Source organism: Orycteropus afer, unplaced genomic scaffold (genome assembly GCF_000298275.1).
Source record: "Orycteropus afer afer isolate SDZICR_OR568_19922 unplaced genomic scaffold, OryAfe1.0 scaffold00460, whole genome shotgun sequence".
Taxonomy (NCBI): domain Eukaryota; kingdom Metazoa; phylum Chordata; class Mammalia; order Tubulidentata; family Orycteropodidae; genus Orycteropus; species Orycteropus afer.
The window spans coordinates 1,568,003-1,586,074 of NW_006922047.1; the positions used below are offsets into that span (position 1 = coordinate 1,568,003).

General features: G+C 45.9%; 1 protein-coding gene across 1 annotated transcript in view; it reads left to right on the forward strand.

Annotated features, from left to right (window-relative positions):
* The window catches only part of CACNA1A (calcium voltage-gated channel subunit alpha1 A), a 285,317-nt gene that overhangs the window by 43,731 nt on the left and 223,514 nt on the right, over nt 1-18,072 (forward strand). Inside the window, exons 2-3 of the mRNA XM_007954375.1 lie at nt 3,614-3,719; nt 6,547-6,686. Coding sequence (XP_007952566.1) covers nt 3,614-3,719; nt 6,547-6,686 — 246 coding nt within the window. The remainder of the gene's footprint in view (nt 1-3,613; nt 3,720-6,546; nt 6,687-18,072) is intronic.

Sequence of the window (18,072 nt, forward strand, 5' to 3'; positions counted from 1 at the left end):
CAAGAGACCACATATTGTGTGAGTCCATTTCTGTGTAGATGAGATGTTTGCATTTGCCTACAGAGAGGCAAATCCATAGAGACAGAAAGCCAAGGGCTGGTGAGAGAGGGAAATGGGAGTGACTACTGATGGGTACCAGGTTTCTTTTGGGGGTGGTGGAAATATTCTGGAATTAGATAGTGGTGATGGTTCCATGACTCTGTGAGTACACGCTGCACTGTAAATGAGTGAACTACGTGGTACATGGTATGTGAATTATATCAATAAAGCTGTCAAGAGGGAAAAAAAAGGCCGCCGGGGGGCTGTGGCAATCGCAGTGCTCAGAGTTCCAGAGGCTCGTTCTGTAAAGTGCACAGAAAGCCCTTGTGCCCCTTGGCTGGTGTCTGATTAGGGGCCATTGTCCACTGGGCTCTTTTCTTTTTATTTGTTTTGGGGCATTTCTTGAGACTCTATTTTTCATGTGTGTTCAGAGACCTGACTTGAGGCTCTTTGGGGGAAGACGCTGCAGAGAGGGGGAATGAGGCCCTCCCAGAGCACCGTCTCACACAGAGGAAAGGCCAGCATCCTCCCCGTGGCCCTCCCAGCCCTGCACGCTGTGCCCCAGCTCCTCCCACCTCCTTCCTCTGCTCCAGCCTCACAGTCCTCCTCGCTGCTCCTAGAACGCTGCTCCAAGAAGGAGCCCAGCTTGTTCCCTACTCAGAGCGGTCACCTTCTTCATCTCCTCTGCCTTCAGTGCTGTCCCCCAGATAGCCACAGGGACTGTCTGTCCCTCACTCAGATTCTCGAAGGACAGACTCTCAAAGGCCTGCCCTGACTGCTGTATTTCTTTTATTGAAGTAAAATTCACATAACATAACCTCAACCATTTTTAAGTGAACAGTCCAGTGGCATTTAGTCTCTTCCCAATGTGGTACAACCAGCACCTCTGTCTAGTTCCAGAACATTGTCATCAAAGGAAATCCAACCAAACGAAACCCCAAACCCACTGCCTTCGAGTTGAGTCTGACTCATAACAACCCTATAGGGCAGAGAAGAACTGCCCCTTAGGGTTTCCAAGGCTGTAAATCTTTACAGAAGTAGATGGCCTCATCTTTCTCCCACAGAGGGGCTAGTGGGTTTGAACCACTGACCTTTTTGGCTAGCGGCTGAGCACTTTAACCATTGCACCCCCAAGGCTCCTTAAAAGAAATCCAGTACCCACTAATCAGTCAGTCCCCAATTTTCCTCTCCCCCAGTCCCTGCAACCACCGATCTACTTTCTGTCTTTATAGCTTTAGTTACTCTAGATTTTTTCACGTAAATAGGATCACACAATACGTGACATTTTGTGTCTGCCTTCTTTCACATAATGTTTTAGAGGTTCATCCCTGTAGCATGTATCCATGCTACATTCCTTTTCATGGCTGCATAATATTCCATCGTATGGGTGTACCACATTGTGTGTTTATCCATTCATCTGTTGATGGATACGTGGGTGGTTTCCACCTTTTAGCTATTGTGAATAATGCTGCTGTGAACACTTGTGTACAAGTTTTTACATGAACATACATTTTTACTTCTTTTGGGTATATGCCTAGCAGTGGAACTACCGGGTCACATGGTAATTCTATGTTTCGCTTTTAAAGAAACTCAAAATGTTTTCCCAAGTGGCCACACTCCTTTGCCTTCTTTATCAGCAACACACCAAACCTTCCAAGTCCTCCCCAACACTTGTTCTTTTCCATATCTTTTATTACAGCCATCCTAGTGAATGGGAAGGAGTTCTGGTGGCGTAGTACCTGAGGCACTTGACTGCTAACCAGAAGGCTGGCAGTTCAAACCCACCAGCCACTCCTCGGAAGGAAGGTTGGGCAATCTACTTCCGTAGAGATACTGCCTCAGAAACCCAAGGAGGGGTCGCTGTGAGTCGGGTCCAACTCAGTGGCACACAACAACAACAAAGTGGATGTGAAAGGTCCCTGAGTGGCAAAAGCAATTTGCAATTGACTACTAACCTGATGGTTGGTGCTTTTAACCCACGTAGTGGCAACACAGAAGAAAGGCCTGACTGTCTGCTTCCATAAAGATTGCAGCCAGGAAAACCAGGCAGAGTAGTTCTGCCCTAACGCATGGGTCACCATGAGTCTGAAAGAGGTTTTTAGTGGATATGAAGTGGTATCTCATTATGCTTTTTGTTTGCATTTCTCTAACGACTAAAGACGTTGAGCATCTTTTCATGGTGGTGTAGAGGTTAAGGCATTTGGCTGCTAACCAGAGGTCAGCAGTTCAAACCCACCAGCCACTTTGTAGAAGGAAGATGGGGCAATCTACTCCCATAAATATTTAGAGCCTTGGAAACCCAATGGGGGTCACTATGAGTTGGAATCAACTCAATGGCAGTGAGTTCAGTTTTGGTTTTTTTATCAACCATTTGCATGTATTTAGAGAAATGTCTATTCAAGTCCTTTGTGCATTTTTTTAATTGAGTTGTTTGCCTTTTTGTTGTTGAATCATAAGAGTTCTTTATACATTCTAGGTACAGGACCTTTATGGGGTAAGCCAAAAAAAAAAAAAAACCAAACTCACTAACTCACTGCCATCGAGTTGATTCCAACTCATAGTGACCCCCACTGGGTTTCTGAGGCAGTAAATCTTTATGAAAGTAGATCTCCCCATCTTCCTTCTGCAGGTGAACTGGTTGTCGGTTTGAACCACCAACCTTCCAGTTAGCAGTCAAATGCTGTAGGCACTATGCCACTAGAGCTTCTTATCAGGTAGATGATTTGCAAATATTCCTAGGTTGTCTTTTTAGTTTCTTGATTCTGTCCGTTGATGTGCAAAGTTTTTAATTTTGATGGCGTCTAGTGATCTGCTTTCTCTCTTATTGCTTGTGCCAGATGTGGCGCCACGTCTGACCACTGTATCTTAAGTTGCAGCCACCACTCCCTTCCCTGCTTTTCTCTCCGGAGCTTGCTGCCTTCTAACGCACTCAATAATGTCGTTATCTCATCTGTTTGCTTCTCCACAAGGATAGGGATTCTTGTCTGTTTTACTCTCAGCTCTGTCCCCAGTGCCTGGAACAGGGCCTGGCACATAGTAGGGTGCTGAATTAGTATTTGTTCAATGAATGTTGGAAGTGAGATGGAGGAAGAATATCCACATTTTCCTTAAGTAGTCGTCAGCCCCGGGTTTGAGACCCAAAGGATTCTCTCCTGATAGTACAGCCGCAGTGCCGCCCACTGTGGGAGGAGGGCTTTGGAAGGGGGGGAATATCATCAGGTAGTTGCAGAACAAGAGCTCTGGTAGCATAGTGCCTAAGGCACTTGACTGCTAACCAGAAGGCTGGCAGTTCAAACCCACCAGCCACTCCTCAGAAGGAAAGTTGGGCAATCTACTTGTGTAGTGATACTGCCTCGGAACCCAAGGAGGGGTCGCTATGAGTCAGAGCCGACTCAATGGCACATAACAACAACAACAGTTGGATAACATCCCATGGTTTTGGTCCAAGCCTGTAGGGGCGGGGGGCTCTTTGGGAGGGTCTCAGGAGGGTTTGAGCTAGTGGGGCGTGCACCCCTCTGAATACCCCTTCTGTCTATTCACTAAGCTGGAGAGATTTTCTTTAACTCCCTACTACTCCCTTTGAATATATGATTTTAGCCACCATCATAGCAAACTGCATCGTCCTTGCCCTGGAACAGCACCTCCCTGATGATGACAAGACCCCAATGTCGGAACGACTGGTGAGTGACAACTCTGGTGGCTCTCCCCTTTGTTGTCATGGTGAATTGATCAGGGAGGGGAGCGAGGGCCAGAGGGGGCTGTCAGTCCTGCAGCCAAGAGCTGGATCATGAGCCCCTTGCCCGGGAAGCCCACCTTTCATGACCAACTATCATCTGGGGGTGAGACGTGTCCTTGCTGGCCATCCCCCACCCTCACAACCCAGCAGACTTGGTGTCCTCAGGGAAGAGATAGATGGGTGACAGGTGGTCACGTTGTCCACAAAGACATCATGTTTAAAACAAAATTATTATGGAAGATTTTGACCATACTTAGAAGTAGAGAAGTACAGTGAGCCCTCGTAAACCCTTCACCAGATCCAGCAGTTCTCAAGATTCTGCCTCCTTCGCTTCCTCTATCCTGTTTTCCTCCTTGGGTTTTCTTTCCTGGATGAAGTATTTTATGGCAAACCCCAAACGAAAACTCACCTCCATAAATTGCAGTCTGCATCACTAAGAATACAGATGTGTTCTTGCATTACCACCATCCCATCGCCATGCCCAACACAATTAATGGTGGTTCCCTGCAGTCATCTGAGACCCAGTCAGTAATCACATTTCCATGATTGTCTCAGAAATGTCTTTTCATAATTCGTTTATTCAAGACAAGATCCAAGCATGGTTCACATTGGTGGTTATGTCAGTTAAGACTCAATCTACAGAGATAATTTCCTTCCTGCCATTGACTTATTATAGAAACCAGACCCACTGTCCCGAGGAACACCCCACATTCTCATATGTGATGTTGCTTCCTTATGATGTCATGGAGCTTGTTCCTTTATCCCCCGTGTTTCCTTTACATGGGCATCTGCTCTGGAAGACGTTCAAAAGCCTGTTGTTCACGCAGAGAAACTAAACCAGTTAAAATTCAATTGCTGGTGAGGTAGCTCTCACTCCTGGCAACCCCGCGTGTGTCAGAACTGTGCTGCACAGAGTTTTCAGTGGTTTTTTTGGAAGTAGATTGCCAGGCCTTTCTTCCAAGGCACCTCCGGGTACATTCAAACTGCCAACTGTTTGCAGGACCCAAGGGCTCCAGGGAAACTCAGCAGTTCTAGAAACAAGCACCTAGATCCCTCTCGATCCCCCCTCCCAGTCATCCCCAAGTCTCTGCTTTAGAAAACCCTAGTTATTCCCATGGGACCCTGACGGTGTGATGGGAGAGTCTGTTCTCCTTTCCATCCCTTTCTCATGATGTTGTTGTTGTTAGGTGCCATTAAGTCATCTCCGACTCATAGTGACTCTGTGTACAGCAGAACGAAACACTGCCCAGTCCTGTGCCAGTCCCACGATCCTTGCTATACCCGAGCCCATCATTGTAGCCACTGTGTCAATCCATCTTGTTGAGGGCCTTCCCCTTTTTCATGACCCTCCACTTTACCAACCATGATATCCTTCTCCAAGGAATGGTCCCTTTTTACAACATGACCAAAGTAGGTGAGACAAAGTCTGGCCATTCTCGCTTCCAAGGAGCATTCCTGCTGCACTTCCTCCAGGACAGATTTGTTAGTTCTTTTAACAGACAGTGTGAAGAGCAGTGAACCACTGTCTGAAAACACTTTCTCATAGCCAGCTGTAGTATCTCAGAGATGGGGAGCAGGGGGTGTTAGACACCACTCATTTCTAATGGACATGCACCAAATATCGGTGGTCTCAAGACTTTCATAATTATGTATTTATTGTACTGTATATTCTAAAAAGTATAACTAGCCTCACAAGCCTATGGAATCCCTAAGTGGTACAAGTTGTTAATGAACTCTGCTGCTAACTGAAAGACTGCAGGTTCAAGCCCACTCAGACATGCCTTGGAAGAAAGCCTTGGCAACACACTTCTGAAAAGTCAGCCGTTGAAAACCCTATGGGGCACAGTTCTACTGTGACACACACTGAGTCACCATGAGTTGGAATTGATTTGATGACAATTGGTTTCACAAACCTATGATTTCAAGAGTGTATTGTTTTGTTTTGCTTTGCTTTGCTTGATGAGACTAAATAAGAGTAGAATAGTGAGCAAATAGTGGTACAAGTGGAAAGATGATGAGGAAATAAAATCATGAAGGCAAAATGCAAATGACTGCGTTTAGGGAAACGTCTTAAGAGATGGGCAAATGCCCACGTTGGGCTTTGCTGGCACTTACAGCTTGATTTCAACTCTAATGGACTATCAGCTGGAAGTGACAAGTGGGAAGGTCTACAGAGGCCAGAGCTGAGGCACTAGCCTTTTACCAGCTTCAGCAGAAATAGTCTTTGAATATTGTAATAACTGAAACAGCTATGCTGGTATGTGCCGGTGAGAATCATCCACAGGTGTAGGATTTAGGAGTCAGGTGGGTGTATAGGGACCAACCTCAAAGGCCTACGTGGGACTCTACTCTGTCCACTAGAACCTCCTGCAGTGATGGAAATGGTCTACACCCGGTCTACCCAACATGGCCACCACTTGAAACATAACTAGTGTGACCAAGGATCTGGATTTTTTATTTGACTTCATTGAAATGATTTTAAGTCTCAGTCCCCACGTGTGGTCAGTAGCAATCATATTGGCTAGTGCAGCTGTAGACAAATGAGTGTACTTGGCCACGTGGTGTGGGAGGCTGTCCAGAAGGAAGACAGGTGGGTGTCTTCTCTGTGGTTCTGCTTCTCTTGCAAAGGCCTCAAACAGGATAGCCCTAGGCAGGGTGACGCATGGAACAGCTAGTGCTGAGGGCAGGGGAGGTGAGGGGGTACACTCTCCAGGTGGGTGCCACGCTCTGCACATACCAAAGATGCTGACCTTGCCTTCTCTTCCTTCCAGGATGACACAGAACCATACTTCATTGGAATTTTTTGTTTCGAGGCTGGGATTAAAATCATTGCCCTTGGGTTTGCCTTCCACAAGGGCTCTTACTTGAGGAATGGCTGGAACGTCATGGACTTCGTGGTGGTGCTAACAGGGTAAGTGCCATGTTCTTTAGAATTGTCTCATCGAGGGATACTGAGAACTTTGGAAATGTAATGGTTGGTGAGGTCCAGGCTGGGCTCACAAAGGCTGAGCCCCATATTGTCTAATGTGTATCTCCCTTCTTCCCCTACCTCAGTATCACAGTGAATATTTTCTGCTACAATGAGAATACTAGCTTTTTTTCTCTTTTTTTCAGAATACTAGCTTTTTATATTCACGTGCTTCCAAAGTGCTTGATTTCATTCTCACAGTCCAATCAATTAGGAAATATTAATATCCCCATTACAGTCATGGCATAAGACCAGGCAGTGTTTCATTCTGTTATACACAAGGTCGCTGTGAGTCGGAGCTGACTCAACAATAACTAACAACAACAATCTTCCAATCTGAGTGGTGAGGAAGCTGTAGCACAGAGAGGCAATTGTAAGATCACCCAGCTGGGAACGGTAGAGCTAGGTTCTGAACCGGAGCTTTGAACAGGTTTAGCCCAGTTCAGTCATGGCCAGTGAAAGGACATGAAAACAGAATCAAATTTTTAAAATGTAGGTGAGCTGGACAGAAAAATTATGGGGCAAAGCCCTGCTAGAAACTTAATCTTCTTCTTAGAAAACAAGGGCACTGTGTGTGTTGCATAGCAATCAAATCTCTCAACTGACTGAGTTGAAAACAGCAGTGCCTGGCTCAAAGATGATGGCTGACCTTGCCACCTTGAATGTGTGTTGCTCTCCATAGTCCTGGCAACAATCCGTTGTCACACATCAGGCTCCTGAAAGGGTTCACTATACCTTTTCCAAGTCTCCCATTCCAAGGCTTCCACCTGTAATTTTTCCCATTCCAGATCACTCAGATTTTAAAAATTTAGGTCTGTTCCAGTTTTGCTTTATCAGCCATGACTAAACCAGTTTGAAGTCCTGTTTTGAACTCATGGTTATATGATTCCAGAACTCAAGTCTTAAGTGGTTGTTCATATGTATCTTTCTTGATATGTTTTTAGAGGTCTTGTCTTTATTTCAAGTTGGTAAATGTTTACTGAGGACTTCTGAGTGCAAGGGATTTTGGTTAGGTTGATGGAGAAAACCAATCTAAATAAGGTGCAGTCACTGCCTTCAAGTCATTTTCAGATATGTACACAATGATCAATAGTTGGAAAGTGACAGTATAGACACTTTCCACCAAGGACCCTGTATGAAGTAACACTAGCTGCTGTAACAAGCAAACCCAAAACATGGTAATGGTTGAGCACAACAGAAGTGTATTTCTCACTCAGAGTTCAAAATAGTTGTTCTTGTTTGATGGGCTTCTCTTTTCCAAATGGTGATGGAGAGACCCAGGCCTTTGCTATATCGTGACTCCTCATTGTCAAGCCACAACTCCCAAGGACTTTACGCTTATCTGTACCTAATCATGGAAGACACAGACTATGGAGGTGGTACTTGGGAGGTTTCCACTCAGATTCCATTGGCCAGAACTTAGTCACATGACTGTACATCACTGCAGGCAGAGCTGGAAATGTCAGCTGTGCTTGGAAGGGAACAGAAATGGATATGGTGAACAGCCAGCAGATTCTCTGCCCCAGGGCCTTTATCAGATCCCAGCATGGACATTGCTCTCATGCCGACCCCTGGCTTCTCTGCTGTCCATTCCTCTCCTCTGAGCTAAGTCAGTCCCTTCCTTTCTACAATCCCTTTTCATTGTGAGAGGGCAATCCTTCCTCAATGTTCTCTGGGCTTTGCTGCTGCTCCAGGTGTTGCCTGTCTTGGTGGATGTCATGGTCTTTACACCCCTGCTGTGTTGCCTGGATCCTCACAGCCCAGATTGTGAACATGGTTGTTATCCAGAGCAGCGTTGCTTTCTTGCAGAAGGAGCTGTGTCATACTAGGTTGTGTCTGTGAAGGAATTGGACGTGAGTGCTCTCTTGTGAGGAGTCTGGGCCAGCTCTGGGGGCCTTGGGTATTCACTGAGAGACCTCAGTTGGCTGTACTCACAGTCCTGTACTTTGGATCTGGCTGGTTCCAGGTACATATCATCACTCCAGCACTTCTCTTACCTGCTAGGAAATTCGTTTGTGAAACAGCCTGGTGGCTGACTTCTTTGTTGTTGAAAATGTTTATAATGAAACAAGTTCAGACATTCAAAAAGAAATAGAAAGTAGTGTAACCAACACCTGTATATTCATTCATTCATTCAGTGAATATGTATCAAGCACCTACATGTGCTAGGTCCTATGCTAGACTCTGTGAAATAGCAGGGAACGAGACAGACCAGAGCCCCTTCCCTCGTGGGCTATAGTCTAGTGGGAAAGACAGGCTCACTGAAGGAATGGATGAATGAATAAATGAATGAATAAAATATCTAGTGTATCAGAATAGGAGCCCTGGTGGCATCATGGTTAAGCACTTGACTGTTCGAAGCCACCAATGGCTCCACAGGACAAAAGACCTGGTAATTAGCTCCCATGGAGATTTCAGCCTAGGAAACCTGATGATGCCATCCTACTTTGTCCTATAAGGTCACTGTGAGTCAGAATCTACTCCGTACCACACAACAACAATGTATTAGGTGCAGGGAGGCTGGTAGCGAGGTGAGAAGGTGATATTTGAAGACCTGAAGCAGGTGAGGGAGGAACCACTCACGTAGCTGGAAAAGGGAAGTATTGGGCAGAGGGCACAGCCTGTGCAAAGGCCTTGAGGCTGGACTGTGGTGTGTTTGATGAAGAGTGAGGAGGCCAGGATGGCTGGAGTGGAGCAAATGAAGGGGAGAGTGGAGGAGATGAGGGCAGGGAAGTAGTGTAGCAATCTGCCTTCAAAATGAAAACTTCCTAATAAAGCATAACCCCCATGTTCCCCTCCTTGAACCCACATCCAGAGCCTTTTCCTGAACTTTGTGTTTATAATTTCCATTTATATCTTTATACTGTTATTACATAAATAAGTACCTCTAAGGAATAAATGGGAGCTCTGGTAGCATAGTGGCTAAGACACTTGCCTGCTAACCAGACGGCTGGCGGTTCAAACCCACCAGCCACTCCTCGGAAGGAAGGTTGGGCAATCCTATTTCTGTAGTGATACTGCCTCGGAAACCCAAGGAGGGGTCGCTATGAGTCGGGGCCGACTCGACGGCACATAACAACAACAACAACAAGGAATAAATGGTATTGCTTTTTATGCTTTAAATATTCCTGTAAACAATATCATGCAACCCTGTGTACAACAGAATGAAACAATGCCTGGTTCCCGTGCCATCCTCACAATCATCGCTGTGTTTGAGCCCATTGTTACAGCCACTGTGCCAATCCATCTTATTGAGGGTCTTCCTTTTTTTTCGCTGATCGTCTACTTTACTGAGCATGATGTCCTTCTCCATGGACTGGTCCCTCCTGATAGCATATCCAAAGTATGGGAGACAAAGTCTCACCATCCTCGCTTCTAAGGAACGTGCTAGCTGTGCTTTCTCCAAGACATCATTTCCTCCTGCACCCTGCCTTTGTACCCCACATGAGATTGATCTGATGGACAAGTGTCGTGCCCATTCACCCACTGTCCCTGCTGTCTAGTATTCTGTGGTATGAATCTCGGACCATGTGTTTATCCATTTGGATTGCTTCCAGCTCTGGGCTATTTTGAGCCAAGCTGTCCCTTTTCCTTGCGGGCGAGTTTCTCTAGGGCACGTGCCCAGAGGTAGAATTGCTGAGTTGTAGCCTCTACAGAGATATTGCCAAATTGCTCTGCAAAGTGGTTGTGCCAATTTATGCTCCCCCAGGGCCAGCTTCTGCTGGCAGGGGCTGACTTTCCCTTGCTGGTAGGAAAGAGCCTTGAGAACCCCTGGTTCTTTCTGCTGTGCTGTGTGGAGCACTTAGAAAAGCTCGCCTACTGTCAGCTATGAAGTAAGCTTCAGTAAGGGGCCATTAAGTGGAAGGACGGTTATTTTATGGGTCACTTTATCCCTTGGATGTTTGTATCTGCTCCCTAATTACACCTAGGTGGTCTTTTTCTGGTTCCCTGACATTTGAAAGCTTTTGGATGAGAATTCATTTGAGGTGGATAGGTCCCGAGAGTAGAAACCCATAGTTAGGATTAAGTAGGCCCATGAATCCTCTGGAATTTAATGCAGAAAGTGTGTTGTGTTTGTGTGTGTGTATTTTTCTGGTCTGTAATTTTCATCGGATTCTCAACTGAGGTCAAGGACCCTAAAGCCATGAGAAATTACTATTCTAGATCCTGCTCCTTTCTCATTCCCTTCTTTCTCCATCCTTATCCCCTGCTTTTCTCTCTCCACTAATCAACCATTTCTTCCTTATTGTCTGGTGGTCCTGTCTCCTTCAAATCAGGCACATTGTTCAAATTTCATTACCTCAAATTCCAAGGGGCTGGTTGGTGTCTTGTTGGGTTGTAAACTAGAACAGGAAGGGAAGCTCTGCGGATCTGTTCTCCTGCTCAATGTCAGTGGCAGGGCACAGACAGTAACAACTTAATTCTGTGCTGGGAGGTAGGGAGAGGACGTAAGTGTATTAATTTGATGTTGAGACAATGAGGACTTTAGTGAACACTTTCTGACTAGCTCATTGTTGTCTCACATTCCTTAGCAAACCACAATATTAAGACATCATTCGTTTTTCCCATGGACTCCCAAGGTGTGTGCCTTCTTCTTGTGTGAAGTTTGGTGGAAAAGAATTTACCAGTGGATTTTTATGTGTTCTGCTTAACTCAAGAACTCAAAGAAACCCTAACTTTGTGAGTTTAATCAAACCCCTTTGAAGTGTATTTCAACTGTATGTGAAAGTCCAATCATTATACTGAAAATGGGTAAAAGGAAGATTTCAGAAGTTTGGCTATATTTCTGAGATTGACAGGGCTTTTACTGTAATGCACAGAGATATATAAATATCTAAAAGATCAAGGAATACAATTGTACAGGCTGAAAAAAAGAAACTGGGAACACTGCCAGGGTAGAGATGAAGATAAGTGTTTTAATATCTAGGGATCTAGCACTATACTTTGCACATAGTAGGTGCTCATTAAAATAAATGGTTGTTAAGCTGGAACATAGTAATGCTTTTAATAATCACCATGTACTGCAAAGTCCAATAAGCTGTTTTAGGAGATGGGATCATCCACTGAGGCTGGCCGGATGGGTGGAAGGATAGATGGGTAGGTGGACAGATAGAGTGCTACCATCAAGACAACTCTGACTCATGGTGACCTTATGTACAACAAAACGGAATGTTGCCTTGTCCTGCATCAGCCTCCCAGTCACTGGCATGTTCAAGTCCGTTATTGTGGTTCTAGTGCCAAACTCTCTCACCGAGGGTCTCAGTCACCCTCACTGACCATTTACTTCACCAAACATAATCTCCTCCTCCAGTGATCGATCCTTCTTGATGATGTGTCTAAAATGAGTGAGTTGGGTAATGTTCTTTTGTGATCCCTAAGATTTCCATTGGCTAATTTTTGAAAGTAGATTGCCAGGCCTTCCTTTCTAGCTTTCTCAGTCAGGAAGTTCTGCTGAAACCTGTCCACTATGAGTGATCTTGCTGGTATTTGAAATACTGGTGGTAGAGTGTTCTGGTTCCCTAGTGCCGCTCTGACAAGAATAAACCACAAGTGGGATGACCTTAACAAACAGGAGTTTATTCTTACAATTTGGAGGCTTTAACTCCAAGTTCAAAGCGCTAAGCTCTAGGGGCTGGGTGAAAGCCCCTCAGCCTTGGGCTTCATCTCTGCCTCCAGCTCCCAGCCCACTGAAGCTAGAGGCATTTCTTCACTCAGACAGCTGCTGGCTGCTGAGGCTGAGAAGCCCAAGGTTGACAAATAAAATGGCACAGTCCTGATGTTACCAAACCACACGGCAGGCCATTAATTTAAGTCCATTGTAAGTCCCAAGGTCGGCAGAGCATGACAGGCTGCTGAACAATGACATGGCTACATGCAGCGTCCAAGCAAAAGCTGCTTCTTATATATGGGAAGCAGACCACATACCCAAAACAGCTAGTCAGCTGCTTGTGGTAGATCCCACCATGGAGTTGATTGCCAATCTCATCATGGGGAATAACTACCACCAGCTGCCCAGCCACTCAACCAGGCCCAGCCAAGTTGACACACAAACATAACCACCACATATAGCTTTCCATGTCACAGCAATATGCGAGCCACAACAGTACAACAAACTGATAGACAAATGACAGTCCATTGATAAAGTAAATGACAGTCCATTGATAAAGTCAAATTGTCTAGTAGTTTATGGTGGATACCCTGATACCAGATAAAGTGTGGGACAGATGACTCTGGGTCCTTGTCAACCCTGTGATTTTGCTACTCCATGAAAGCATAGTTTCCTTTTTGAACATCCTGTGAACTTCTCCAGACTTTGAGCAGGTTTGTTGAGACCCAGAAGCAAGAAAAAGACCCACATACTCAGGGGCCATCAGGAAAGGATGTTTGCTTTGTCTTGTAATGTCACTGAAATTTAGGGCTGAGTGGACCCTGAGAGGTCTAACCTCTTTATGTTACTTACAAAGCAGCTAACACAGAGAGAGGCTAAGTAATTTGCCCAAAGTCACACTGAAACTGTGGCAAATCAGGAATCTTTCAGAACAAAAAGTTGTGTTTATGTCCTGAAGCCTGGAATCCCAGGTTTTGAGGGAATAGGGGTGGTGTAGATGATTAACATCACCCCTTGAGTTTTGCCACCAGAGCCAAGTCTTCTGTTCCTTCCTCCTGCCCCTGAGTACCAGCCTCTGACCTGTTTCCAGTGAAATAGAAAGAGAGCCTCAGAGAGTAATCCCCATTCTCTCTGTTTATTATTATTATCATAGAGTTGAAGAAGCTGAGGCCCACCTTTTACACTCTCTTTCTTTTTTGCCTAATTGAATAAACACATGTCATTACTACTTCAGCTTCTCCTCCTTCCTTCATTTCTCATACAGCTGGTCTGAGTTGCCTGCAAATAAAAACAGCATTCTGAAAACAACAACAACTAACATTCTAAGTCATGAAACTGACCATCTAACAGTTCTTGTAAATCCTAGCTGCATTTTACTGAGGTAAAAGTCGCATTTTAAAGTGAACAATTTAGTGGCATTTAGTACATTCACAACATTGTGTAACGACTATGTCTATCTAAATTCCAGAACATTTTTATCACCCTCAAAAGACAAACCAATGCCCATTGAACAGTGACTCCATATTCTCCCCATCCCACCACCAAGCCCTTGGCAACCACTAATCTGTTTTCTTTCTGTATGCATTTGCTTATTCTGGACATTTCATGTCAATGAAATCATAAAACATACACCTTTTGTGTCTGATTTCTTTCACTTGTGTTGTTGTTGTTGTTATGTGCCATCGAGTCAGATCCAACTCATAGCGACTCCTCCTTGGGTTCCAAGGCAGTATCACTACGGAAGTAGATTGCCCAACCTTCCTTCTGAGGAGTGGCTGGTGGGTTTGAACCGCCAGCCTTCTGGTGAGCAGTCAAGTGCCTTAGGCACTACACCACCAGAGCTCCTTTCCTTCACTTAGCATAATGTTTTTTTGCAGTTCCTCCACATTGTAGCATGTATCAGAAATTCGTTGCTTTTTGTGACTGAATAGTACTCCATTGGATGGCTGGACCACTTTGTCTTTCTCCGTTCATCCACTGAGCTGCATTTTATTTTAATGTTTTTCTGCATTAATTTCTCCCCCAGTGGATCAGCCATCTATGGTATCAAAAGGATCTCCTCCCCCCAGGCCACAAATGCTATTTATCATTCAGAGAGTTTTATCATTCATGAAGTATTGATCTTTGGATGGTTCAGAGCATTGGGCCATCATGGTATTTGCTGTAACTGTTTCATCAGAAGCTGCCTCACTTCCCAGTAGCAGGGGTCACTTCTCCCATCTTGTAACAGCAGTGACTGTGGCAGTGATGGTGTTGCTGGCTGCCAAGATGGTTGTTCTCGTCACTTATTGAGCACTTGCTGTGTACCAGGCACTATTAACAAATTATGCACGTGATCTCATTCTAACCTCATAAACCCTAGTCTAGTTGAATTTGAGACTCAGAGAGGTTAAGCTACTTGCCCGGAATCCCACAGCTAATAAGTGATAGAGCAGGAGCTCAGCCACTCTGCTATGATATTGTCCTGCAGCTAGTATAACATTGGGCCCAGGTTAAGTTTGGTCAAAGAGCTATCTTCAGCTCAGGATCCTTAGAAACATAATGGAACGACAGCAACTTACAAGGTGCTTGTGATATGATATACCATTTATGTATATAAAACACCAAAACCAAACCCACTGCCATGGAGTCAGTTCCAACTCATGTGACCCCCATTGGGTTTCCAAGGCAGTAAATCTTTACAGAAGTTGATTGCCCAGTCTTCCTTTTGTGGAGGGGCTGGTGGGTTTGAACCACCAACCTTCTGGCTAGCAGTGAAATGTCGAATGCCTTAGGCACTGCACCACCAGAGTTCCTTCATGTGCTCAGTTAATCCTTAAAACCTTCTGAGTTAAGTGCTACTATTATCCTTTTTTTTTTTTTTTTTTGAATCCTATACTATTTCTCTGAAGTCAGGTTTGCCAGGGGAACTTAGAATCCTCTGGGATGGAAAGTCAGGGGCATCCTTCTTTCTCATCCCTCATCTCGGGCTCCACTGCCTTAGGGGGGAGGAAAAAAAAAAAAAAAACGGGCAAAAGAGATCTTCAGAAATGGTCAAATCCTACCCCGTCAGCGATGGAATGAGCAACCTTGGAAATGTGAGTTAATGTATCTGAGCCTCAGCTTTCTCACCTGTGAAATGGATATGATTAGAAGGTCTACTTGCTTGGCCTGAGGAGGAGAGAAGGCAGTGTATGTCACAGATACTGTCAACCAAGTCCTTTCTGGGTGCTTCATAAGTGGGAGTTTGTGAACAGAAGGGAAAGTAATTAAATTGTTTTGTGGTAGATGCTGCAGATGCCCCACCCCGTGCTCCCCCAGCTTACCTCTGAGCTGACTGCAGCTTCAGTGGATAGTTATGCAGACAGTCCACTTCTCAGCTCCATTACCCCCACCCCTCTGCTTTTTTGTCAAGGGCCTTCTCCAGCATTGTGAGACTTTGCTCAGTCCAGCCATGCCAGACACTCCAAAGAGTGAGGGAGTTGGTGTATAAATACAGGCTTCTCTGTTGCTCAGAAAGATAACTCAGGTATTCTGTGAAGTCTCTCAGAGGGTCCCCATGATCCCTGGTTGCCACAATGAAACCACTCATTAGAATCTCTTTACTGACCCCTACCTAGTTCCTTACTTCCAGTTCTTTGGATCACTTGCAAAATTAAACATCTGTATCCAGTCTTTGTTTTGGGGTCTGCTTTCAGAGGGCCCCAAACTAAGTTGGGGCATGATTGCTGGGAAACTAGTAGGTTAGAAGGAGCTCTGGTGGTGTAGTGCCTAAGGCATTTGATTGCTAACCAGAAGGCTGGTGGTTCAAACCCACCAGCCACTCCTTGGAAGGAAGGTTGGGCAATCTACTTCCGTAGTGATGCTGCCTCGGAAACCCAAGGAGGGGTCGCTATAAATCGGATCCGACTCGATGGCAGTGAGTTTGGTTTAGAGTTTGAGTGGGTTAGAGGTTTCAGCACCTTGGACAGCACTCACCACACCCTGGTTCTGTTGTACAATGGTGCCCTCTTCTCTCCTCCACCCACACTGGTGGACAGGGACTTGTGAAGGCCAGATGGGAAAAGGACACTGTTCCTCAAACAGCCAAGGAAGGAGGAAGGTGGCCATTTCCCCACATGAGGCTGGAAAAGACCTTGCCATCCCTTTCTCCACGAGTTTGGGGTCTGACTGAGGTCTTGTCCTTTTGAATGGCTGTGACAGACACCAGCCTGCCTCAGGAGGGGCTTAGGGCCCCTGCCTTTATGATTTTCAGGGCTAATGGCTCTATCTCCTGGCCATGATAGGGAGGCAGCTGACTGCAGGCAGGAACAGGAAGGAAGCAAACGGATCCCTTGGGCTGGGCGGAGGCTGCCGAGCGGGAGGCACTGTGCTCTGTTTTGTGCAGGGAGCAGGGCAAGACTTAAGGACACTGTCTTGTTAAAGAGCCTGCATTGCCAGACAATCCCTCTCCCTCTGGGAGGACCTGGCCCTGAACCAGGGACTGAAGGTCCTCCCCTACCTGAGTCCATGTGGGAGAGTGGTAAAACTGAGATTTGAGGCAGTTGAGAGAAAGAAAGCCCCCCTTTTCTTGACTTCTCTGGCTTCATTCACCTCTTTGGTGAGCTGCCATCTTGAGGGTTAAATAATGTTTCCCAAACTGACATCTTCAGCCTGGGCCTCTCCTGAAGTCTCCATTTGGAGGTTTCACAGGCATCTCACACTTCAGAGCCCAAACCAGAGCCCCTAAGCATCCCTCTGAAGTAGCCCTCCCCCACCTTCCTCATCTCAGTGGATGGCAGCTCTGTCCTTGTAGGTGCTCTAGCAAAAAGCCTGGACTCCTTCTCCCTCTCTCAAACCCCAGTTTGAGAGTCCTTCCACAAATCCCTTAGGCTTCATCTTAAACCTATATACAGGGTCTCCCCACTTCTCACCACCTCCCCTCACCACCCTGGTCTGAGCCGTCTTTGTCTCTTGCCTCCCCGTCTGTGTGTCTGCCCTCCCCCCTCACAGCCTGTTGTCAACACAAGCAGCCAGAGGGATCCTTTCAACACATAAATTAGATCAAATCGCTCTTCTGCTCAGCTCCCTCCTGTGGTTCCCAGCTCACTCAGAGTAGAAGCCGAACTCCTCACCAAGCTGGCATGCTCTGCCCTGTTACACACACCCCCGCCCTCCTCTCCCCAAGCCTTCCTTTCATTCATTCCAGCTTCACCAGCCTCCTCATTGGTCCTTGAACACTTCAGGCATGTTTCCACCTCAGGGCCTTTGTACTTGCTGCTCCCATGGCCTGGCCTGCTCATCTCCCCAATAGCTGCTTGATCTATCCCCTCATCCTCAAGGCTTTGCCTCAGTGTCACCTGACCCCTTATCCATAACGTCAATACTCCCCTGACACGTCCTGTCTTCTTCCTTTGATTTTGATACTTCCATCCAGTTACCACTTTCTGACAGACTAGACATTTTATTTATCTTATTTTGTTTCTTCTGCTCACAGTTCTAGCCCCAGTGTCTAGAACAGAACCTGACACACAGTAGGAGCTCAATCAGTGTTTTGAGTTGAGTGAATGAATTTATGATCCCTGTAACGGGTCAGTGTTTAGGGAGCTTCACTGTAAAATGACTGGTCTGAAACAAAGGACAGGCATGTGAGTTAAACATTGACCTCAAGTAGACACACGCCCTGGAGAGAACAATCATGGGAGAAGGAAGGGCTGCTTATGCACAGGGAGATAGCTCAGGGTGCAGAAGAGTATGAAGGGA